The sequence below is a fragment of the Phaseolus vulgaris genome, chromosome 7 (genome assembly GCF_000499845.2).
Source record: "Phaseolus vulgaris cultivar G19833 chromosome 7, P. vulgaris v2.0, whole genome shotgun sequence".
NCBI lineage: Eukaryota > Viridiplantae > Streptophyta > Magnoliopsida > Fabales > Fabaceae > Phaseolus > Phaseolus vulgaris.
In genome coordinates, this window is record NC_023753.2 from 10,917,781 (window position 1) to 10,928,012 (window position 10,232).

The window sequence follows — 10,232 nt, forward strand, 5'->3', positions numbered from 1 at the left end:
TTATTTTTTATGAAAAAAATTGTCACTACATCTTTGATGGTTTCGAAGTCCTAGTTTGTTAAACGATTTCAGTTTTTAGGACTTTACTTTTTTTTAAGTAAAGTTTCCATGTAAGTGAGTTTTCTTTTATGATTTATTAATTTAGGTTTTTCAATTTAAATTTTATAATAATAAAGTTGTGTCTTGTTATATTTTAAAAAATAATATTTAAGTGCTTATATTTTAAAGATATAGTTAAGTTTGTTTTAGATGATATAGTCTTTCAATAAAAAAATTTCAATTAGGTAAAATTGGGTTTCATTCATTGAAAAATGAAATAAAAGTTGAAATTAATTATGATAAATTTGTAGAAATTTTTATTTAATATAGACAAACTAATTTTTAAAACGAAAGGATATATTGTTCTAAGAATCCATTTTCTAGTTTGTCTTGTGAACTTTTTTTGTAGTTCTTATATTTGATAGTTTCCTGAAAGGCTGAAGCAAATGTTGAAATCTCTCTTTCCCTATTATCACCATATCCATAATAGTAATTGGCATTGTATGTATGCATGACTCAACATTTATCTATTGGGGGAAGATATCACACATGATGATGATGGGTATATGTGAATTGACATTGGAATGAAAATGAAAGATGAAGGGTCACCTGTGTGGACCATGTTGTGTGTGGCTTTGGTTTGGATAGAAGCTTAAAATTGAGACACATGATGTGGGGTAAGTACCTAGATAAGGACCATATGTCTTAAGAGAGAAAATAGATGAACAATTATAAATCTTTTGGGAATTTGGCTTTACCTACATTTCAAGTACTTTGTTTCCATTACTTGGACTCAAAGTTATTCTTTCACGCTCTTTAGTAAATAAGGTACACTTAAGTGGAACAAATTAATAGAAAATGATATGTTAAAAAATAAACTTTAATGCATGTATAGTATAAAATATTCTTATATTTAGTCAATGTGGGATATTCAACATTTTACATAACAACCTGATAGTGAGTGACCTGATAAGTCCAACAAACTCTTACTAGGATGACTTTAATACCAAATTAAAAGTAACTTTAAGTCTAACTTAACTTTACAAAACTGGTTAATAAGTAAGCATTCAATTATATATTATAAAATTCTATTATCTCTAGTCAATTTCATATCTCCATCAAATATTCAATTCAAAGACTATATATGAATTGTTTGCATCAACTTAGGTTTCTCTAGTAAATTGCCAAGTTTTGTTCCCGAGAAAGCTGGCCAACAACGTTGGTTTGGTCGGTTTAAACCTTAAACCTTTTCGGGGTAAGGTTCTTGCCTCCTTGGTATGAAGGGATATTTAGCTTGCCTCTTCGGTGGATTTGAGGTCAGAGGATATTAGTCATTTCATCTCCGAAAGTGCTGTTAGAAATTGTAATATGATGTTTTGGATGAAAAATGATGTGTCTGAAGCTCGAAAATTTAGAATTGTGGGAAGGAGATGGGATTTTTGTTTAATGGTGAGGAGGATGTAGTTTTTTGTTCTTTACAAGCCTTGGAAGCTCTGGATTCTAACAGAAGGAAGAAGGCCAACGTTTTTGATGATGAAAATAATTAGTCTGAATATTAGGGGGCTAGGAGGAAGCGTTAAAAGAAGATATCTAAGAGAGTTAATAAGCTTGGAACAAGTAGGCGTGGTTTGTCTACAAGAAACAACGTCTTTTGAGTTTGGTGAGGGGAATTGTTTTCTATTGTGGGGCTCTAACGACATCGGTTAGGTTGAGAATGGAGCGAGTAGTAACGCTGGTGGGATTATTACAATATGGAGAAATAGTTGTTTTCATTTGTTGAGGTACTCTAACGGGAACAATTTTCTGTTATTGAAGGGGTCTGGAAGGTTGGTGGTGGTGTACAGGTTACAATTGTGAATGTCTATTGCTTGGGGTCGTTGAGGGATAAGAAGATAATTTGGGATGAGATTTGTGAAGTAAGGACAAATCATTCGAATAGGGTTTGGTGTGTAGTTGGGGACTTCAATGCTATAAGGAGGAAGGAGGAAAGAAAAAGTTTTGTTTTTGTGTCATACTACAACAGAGAAATTAATGAGTTTAATAATTTTATTGAAAGGTCAGAACTGTTGGATATCCCGATGGTTGGCAGGAAATTTACTTGGTATAAACCAAATGGATTCGTGAAGAGCAGAATCGATAGGGTCTTGGTTTCCAAGGATTGGTTGGAAACTTAGTGAAATAGTAAATAGTTTGTCTCTAGTAGATCGGTGTCATATCATTGAGCCCTAGTACTTAAAGACGTGTGTTCAGATTGGGTTTCGAACCCGTTAAGAAGTCTGGACATTTGGCAGAAGGATGGCAGGTTCATTGATTTTGTGCGAGACAAATGGACTAACTATATGACATGTTTGGAAAATGGTTGTTCATTTTAAGGAAAAATTGAAAAGATTAAAGTAGGATTTAAAAGTCTAGAATAGAGATATCTTTGAGAATGTAAATAGCCTTGGGGAGGATTTAAAAAAGAAGATTCAAATTTTGGACGAAAGGCGTTCTTAATGAGGCAGAAGGAGAGGAAATGAGGTTATTGTTGGCAGAACAAAGCAAGAATCTTTCAAGCAAGAAGCGATCTATTTTCTGAAAGCTCGTCACAAGTGACTCCAACAAGGTGACCTAAATTCTAAATACTTCCAATCGGTCGTTACATGGAGAAGGGTAAGAAATAACTCTAATGACATGTTCAATAACGGTTGTTGGTGTGACGACAAGGACGTGGTTAAGGATAGAGTCAGAGATTTTTTTAAGAATAGACTCGAAGGAGTTATTGGGCCTCAGGTTAGATTGGACAACGTATTTTTTAACTCTATTTCTGATTTAGATTATGAGACGTTGGTTGGTTCTTTCTCTAAAGAGGAAGTTAAGAATGCAGTTAGTTGTTGTGACAGTTCGAAGAGTTCTGATCCAGATGGTTTTAATTTTAGCTTCATTAAACATAACTGGGATATGATAAAAAAGGACATTCTCTTGGCAGTGAAGGATTTTGTTGTCTCTGGTTCTTGGCCTATGGAGTCTAATGCTTCCTTTATTTACTTGGTCCCCAAGTCGGAAAACCCACAATTGTTAGGTGATTTCAAACCCTTTTCTCTGGTCAGGTGCTTGTACAAGATTATCTCTAAATTGCTTTCTCTTAGGTTGAAAAAGGTATTACGAAAGGTCACTGATTCCAGACAATCGACTTTTCTTGAAGGAAGGGGTTTAATGGATAGTGTTCTTGTCGCCAATGAGATACTTGAGGAGAATAAGAAGACCAAGAAGAGTTTCATTTTTTTCAAGGAGGACTACGAGAAGGCCTATGACTCTGAGAAGTGGGATTTTATGTACTACATGTTAGGAAGGCTTGGTTTTTGCGACAAGTTGATTTTATGAATTAAATCTTGCCTTAAGTCTGCTTCGTTTTTTGTTCTTGTTAACGGAAGCCCGACTAAGGAATTTTCTCCGATTAAGGGGTTGAGACAATGTAACCCCCTCGCTCCATTTTTATTTCTTATTGTGGTTGAAGGTTTGGCATGGGTCTCTAGGAATGCTGATGAGCTTGATGCGGTAGAAAGTATGGAGATCGGGAGTAAGAAGGTTAAAGTTAATATGCTTCAATATGCAGACGATACTCAGTTTTTCTGTCATGAGAATTCTAAAAGTATTTTCAACATTAAGGCAATGTTAAATTGTTTTAAGCTGGCCTCAAGTTTGAAGGTGAATTTTTTGAAAAGCAGTATTTGTGGGTTGATTCGTTCACTATCCGAGGTTTGGCGGCTATCCTTAACTATGATGTTATGAAAGTCCTTTTCAAATATCTAGGGTTGCCTATTGGGGGGTGTCACAAGAGGGAAGTGTTTTGGGATTGAATGGTGGATAAAATCAAGTCCAGATTGAGAAGATGGAAAGGTAGAAATTTATCTATGGCAAGGATTTGCCTCATCAAGTCAGTTCTTTCATCTATTCCATTGTTCTATATGTCAATGTTTTTTTATGCTTATAGTTTTGATGAAATAGATTGTGAGTATTCAGAGGAACTTCCTCTGGGTGGAGTTCTAAAGGGAGAAAGATCGTTTGAGTTTCTTAGGAAAAGGTTTGTGAGTCTCGAGATGGTGGCGGGCTTGGAGTAGATAATATTAAGGATTTTAACTTGGCTTTGTTGGGTAAATGAATTTGGAGGTTGGGGTTTAATGGGGGGTGTTTGTGGAAGGAGGTTTTAAAGTCGAAATATGGAGGCTGGAGAAAGCTGAAGGAGAACATGTTTATCTATAATGCTTCCCTTTGGTGGAAAGATTTGGAAGTTGAAGAACTGGGGTAATAACTTCGATGACTGCTTTAAATGGGAAGTTGATAATGGGAAGATTATCAAGTTCTGGGAGGACCAGAGGGTAGGTAATGATATCTTGAAGAATAAGTTTCCAAGGCATTTTTTCTCTTTGTGTTGAGAAACATGTGTCGTTGGACATTGTGGGTCTTGGGCAAACCGTGTCTAGGAGTGGTCTTTGGCGTAGAGAAGAAGTCTTTTTGATTGGGAGAAGGACTAACTTAGTCAACTCCTCGAGGTAGTGCACGACTTGTGTCCTGTCTTGGATAAAGTTGATAGGTGGGTCTAGAAAGACGTTAAGTTTCATGAGTTTTCAATTAATTCGACGTACATGATTCTTAGAGGTGGGTCTGAGGGGATCTGGTCGAGGATGTTTAATTGCTTTTGGAGGATTAAGGCTTGGCCTTTTGCTCATGTTACCGCTTGGAGGGTGATAAAAAATAAGATTGTCGTTAAGGTTAATTTACTTAGACGTGAGATTACGGTCGGAAGCGCTCCCTGTTGTTTTTGCAAGGTAAAAGGGGAAGAGTTAAATCATTTGGATTGTGGTGGTTAGTGAGATTTGGAGTCATATGAACAAGATTTTATTCAAAGGTGGAGTGTTGGACTACTCTGAGATCTTTTCATTGGCTCAATTGAAAGTTTAGTCTTGGATTACTTCTAAATTGTCCTCTACTTGTTTCTCTTATTCTGATTGGTGTCTTGTTCATCTGGTTTGTCTTCTTTCGCTTTAGCTTGTTTGCCGTTGTGGTTTTTGGCATGGTTAGTTATGAGTAGTCGGTTGGAAGATATTGTGTTGTAAGGTCGTCTCATGTTTTTTGTATATGAGTTGGATTACCCTGAAGTGATTCTTATGTATATATTGTTTCTTGTTGATAAAAAAAAAACTTTACTCTTTGTATATCCCTACTCATATTTTAGAACAATTAATAAAACACGCATTAGGGGCTTGCTACAAATTAATGCATGTTAAGAAAAGTATGACCAAAATTATGTCTAAAAATGTTACTAAGGATTTTTTTTAAAACTGTATTAACAAAATATCACTAAAATACGCATACAACCCTCTTATAATAACACTTGTTTTTTTGGTTGACAAAGTTTTAAGTAGTCCTTTTATAAATGCAGAGTAGAATGAGACAGAAATAAATGGATGGATTCTATTTTATTTGTATATTATTAAAAGACATTAAATAAAAAAGTGATATATTTTATTTTTTGTAAGAAAAGAGCCAAGAAACAAAGGAAAATATTCCCTTAGGTTTTCACTCGTCAAACCTTGCCTCAAACTCTAGTCAAATGACAATAACTTGATAGAACATGAATTAGAAGATGATTATTACCCTTCAGCTGACTCTTTATAATTCTTTTTCCCAGGTATATTTATACAGTTTTAATCTCTTAAATGAGTCTGTTAAACTAAATTAATATATTTATCAGTTTTTATTAATAATATTAATTTTTCATCCCAGGGATTTTAACCTGCACTTCATAAATTTAATTATTCTAAAAATATTATGAGTTTTAATTTTGCATTGTAAAATTGATTTTTTTTTCCAAAATTATATAATCTAAAATGTCAAATATATTTGTTGTAAGTTCTGAAATACAAATTTGTATTTCAAGATTGTATAAAGTAAAATACTATAATTATCTGTCACAGTTTCCGTCTACTTCATATCATTAACTACACAGGGATGCATACATGTTATCTCATTTTAATACTGTACAAGAGTGCAGATTGAGATCAGAGTATGTGTGAATGCAGATTGAAATCATAGGAGTGCAGGTTGGAATCATAGAGGTGCATGAAGATATCAGCATAAGCCTTATGTTACCTTGGTCTAAGCCCATAAAAGTCCATAGCTGATTATTGCAATTAGGCACTATCTTCCTGCACCTCCCTAAATCTTTCAATTTCAAAATTACCCTTCGACAAAAGGTGCAGGATTTTTTATTTTTTTTTCATCTTCAAATTGTATAATCCGTAGAACTTCTGAATTTTAAAATTTGAAATATTCTATTCTAAATTTTAGAGTTCGAAATATATTTTTAAACTCTAAGAAATATGTTTTAAAGAATTCGAAATACAAAATTGTATTTTAAATTATATAATTTAGAAGATATTTTGAACCCAGAAAATATATTATATTTTTAAAAATTCATAATACAATTTTGTTTTCCAATTTTACAGTTTGAAATGTATTTTCTGGATTCAAAAATATCTTTTAAACTCTAATATTCAAAATATAAAATTGTATTTGAAATTCTAGAGTTCAAAAGATATTTTCAAACCTATAAAATAAATTTCAAATTCTAAAATTTACTAAAATTTATTCAAAATATAATTCTATATTCCAGGTATTTTAGAGTTCGGAGTTTTAAAATCCAAAAAGAGGAAAGACGGGTGTCAATTAAAAAGATGAAAAAAGGAGGTAGAAGAAGAAATTGCCTTTTGGAGTTAACAAAGAAACAAATCCATTAGAGATGGAAAGGTAAACTAGGCCCACATCAATATGGGCCCAATTAAGTATATATTGAGTAAGTATTTAAAAACTTGATTTTATTTTTCTTTACTTTTACAAACCTAATTTTATTGAAATTAAGTTGATAACGAAATAAATTATATTTAAAATATCTCTTCTAAAAATAAGTTTGTAATAAAACATAACATATAATTCTCATTATGACGTAAATCTTACTTTTGTTTTTAACTTTTAACCAAAAGCAATTTAAAAAAAAAAAACTTAATTCTACAAACTTCAATCATACATACTTAATTCTTTCAGTAATTTTGTGTTTTAAATTGATTATTACATTAAATATTGAATTAATGCACTTTTTTATGGTTAAATTATATAATAACTCCTTACAATTTTATTAAGATTTTAAAAAAGCCTGTATAATTTTAAAATTTTACTACATTTTAATTGCTTAAATATAATGAATGATTATATTTAACAATTAATTTTTTGATTAAGTTATAAATACCTATTCAAAAGTTCGTGCCACAAAAAGACATATTTAAAAACCAACACAAAATATAATTATTCATTTAATAGGTATCACACTAGAGCTTGTTCTCATATTAAATTTTAGTTTTTAAATAAATTACCAGAGTTTAGTAAAATTCAATAATCTCTATTCATAAATTGAGTTTTATTTACAAACAACATAAGAATTTCTTTTGTAAATTTTTAAATCATAGTAATTACTTAAAGTTTGGAATAGCTACATAACATAATTTAACCTAATATATAAAATAATTGTATATATAACTTTAAAAATTGTGAATCATTATTTAATATAAAATAATAATGTTTTGATAATGTACATATATAAGAAGAAATAATTTAGTCCAATAAGAGTAACATTTAGTAAAGTTATTTCTTTCAATCCCGTATTAACAACAAATCTTTTGGAAGTGTTTTTTTTTACCTTTTCTTTACTAAAATTTGTTGAAATTTAAATTATTCATTTTAATAATAAATACACATAATATTCTAGAACAATTGCTTTGTTTACAGCAAAATATTTAATAAATTATAAATTAATGGGAAAAAGTCCTAACATAGTTATTTTTATATTTTAAACATATGCCTATTTTTTCATGTTCACACAAACTCATGCAACATCTAATGTGTACTCTTTACTACAATTCTTGTTTTTATGCATTAACAACAAACACTACAAATAAAAAATAATGGTGAAAATGTTAATTTATTAGGCTTGTTTTAATATTTGAAAAGTCAATCTATGTTCGTAACTTATATATATATAATGTAGTATATGTTTTTATAATAACTATTTACAAAATTGATATCTTCTTTTCTTTTATAACTTTTTCCTCTATTTCAACAGTAGTCTTTAATATTATAAATTTATAATAAAATAATTTTTATTTAATGTCAAATCAATTTTTAAAATTATATTTTAATGAAAAAACAATGTAATGAAACTTAACAAGGGTAAGTAATTTTAAGATATTGTACAAACTAAAATAAATATTTCTTCTTTTAAAAACTAAATAGATAATATTTTACATATTTAAGGATTAAATTGAAACTTTACTAAAATAAAAAATCCAAGTAATATTATTGCAAGACCCGTATGAAAACTCAAAGGAATTACACAACCTTAGCAGTTCTTTATACTATAGTAACACTAGTTTCAGAACTTTCATAGAATAGCCCAAAATTGCAATGTATTTCTGGTATAGCATAATTGTCCCAGACACAACTTACACATCTTCATAAAAATCACACTGTTCGTACCAAAAGTAAAGTAACCACAAAAGCTCTATTAACTTCATTGTTGTTTTTTTTAAATATCATCGACCATTTCATTCAAAATACTTGAAGAGATTTTAGATCTGTTCTTGATTCAAAATCAGAATTTCTAATTAGTACCAACATTTAATTTCAACCTTTATTGCACATGATACTAAAATGAAATTCTAATTTTGATTATAGAACAGTATTAAAAACACTTAAAAGTAATGTACCTAAATTTTGTCCACTCTTAGAAGAAAGAAAAACCCATGACCATATCTTGTTCTTGTGAAAAGTAACTGTCGTGCTTCCAATTCTCGTACCATGCTTCTCCAACCATTGAATCATCAAGCCTCCAAGTCTCATCTTCAAAAGTACGTTCTGGTATTTCAACACAAGCATACCCGTTGAAACGACAATCATCCTCGTACGACATTAACAAGTCACTGATATCAAAGTCTTGAAAAACACCTGTTAAACAGTGGTTATGGTGATCTTGTGACATGGATGCAGAAGGGTTATTATGGTCCCTGGTCGTTGTGATCAAATTCATTGTGCTGACTGAATCATTGCCTGGCATCATAACCTTGGTACACCTCATTGATTTTGGTGTAATCATCATTGGGTGAGGGGGTTTTGTAGGATCAAGAACATCATCCAAGAAATTTTTGGAGCTTAAGTTGATAGGAATGTTGCTGTCATGGCCAACAACATGGTTTTGATTGTACTTCTGCTCTACCTTCTTTCTCAAATAAGTGTTCCAGTAGTTCTTAATTTCATTGTCTGTTCTCCCTGGTAATCGTCCCGCAATTAGAGACCATCTATTCACCATAACAATATGATAAAATATTAATACATTGACAAAAAAAAATGGAGTAAATGCATGTAAAATATAAACAGATGTACCTATTCCCTAAGAGTTTGTGTAATCTGATAATGAGATCTTCTTCATCAGAAGAAATGTTTCCTCTCTTTATATCTGGGTTTAGATAATTCAGCCATCGAAGTCTGCAACTCTTGCCACATCTTTTCAAGCCTACATAAATACAAATGATCAAATTTTGAAAGTAGAATACTTTTGAAACTCTATATATTTCTGCATTGCATATATATACCTGCTCTTTTGGAAAGCTCTCTCCATTTACCTTCTCCATGGACTTGAACGTAGTTCATAAGAATTTTGTCTTCTTCAGCAGACCAAGGACCTCTGTTCATAGCATATTCATTCTCACAGTTGGCCTTTCTTTCCATCTTCTCTCTTTCTCTCACTCACCCTCTTTCGCTCTATTATTGGATTCTGAAAGGTGTTGTTAATGCCCCTTAAATACTTGCTCACTTTTCTTTTAATTATTTAAATAAATGCCATGTATATGTGGTAGATGAATCAACCAAATGAGGATCACGACTATAACAGTTCTTTTACCTCATTTTTTCCATTCAAATGGGACCCCTAGTGGACTACGTATAGTGCTCCTTAAAGGAGAAAAAAGTATTTTGAAAAGTGATTTAGAATAATGTAGCAAACATAAAAATTTCTAGTATTATATATCAAATTAAGTTTACACTTTGTAACATTTATATAATTATGAAGAGAACTTAAAGTATGTTCTGATAATATAATAAGTGTT

At 31.1% G+C, this 10,232-nt stretch overlaps 1 protein-coding gene across 2 annotated transcripts; it reads right to left on the minus strand.

Annotated features, from left to right (window-relative positions):
* Positions 1 to 8,465: 8,465 nt before the first annotated feature.
* Positions 8,466 to 9,896, minus strand: LOC137828112 (transcription factor WER-like). 2 transcript variants are annotated; one of them, XM_068634555.1, is made up of 4 exons: positions 9,720 to 9,882; positions 9,511 to 9,640; positions 9,076 to 9,425; positions 8,466 to 8,985 (listed from the first exon to the last, which is right to left on the minus strand). In XM_068634555.1, exons 1-4 carry the CDS (start codon positions 9,853 to 9,855, stop codon positions 8,855 to 8,857), a joined length of 747 nt encoding a protein of 248 aa, XP_068490656.1. In that variant the 5' UTR covers positions 9,856 to 9,882; the 3' UTR covers positions 8,466 to 8,854. The 2 variants fall into 2 exon arrangements, with proteins under 2 accessions (XP_068490656.1, XP_068490655.1); XM_068634554.1 differs by having other exon boundaries at positions 8,475 to 9,425; positions 9,720 to 9,896.
* Positions 9,897 to 10,232: the final 336 nt, after the last annotated feature.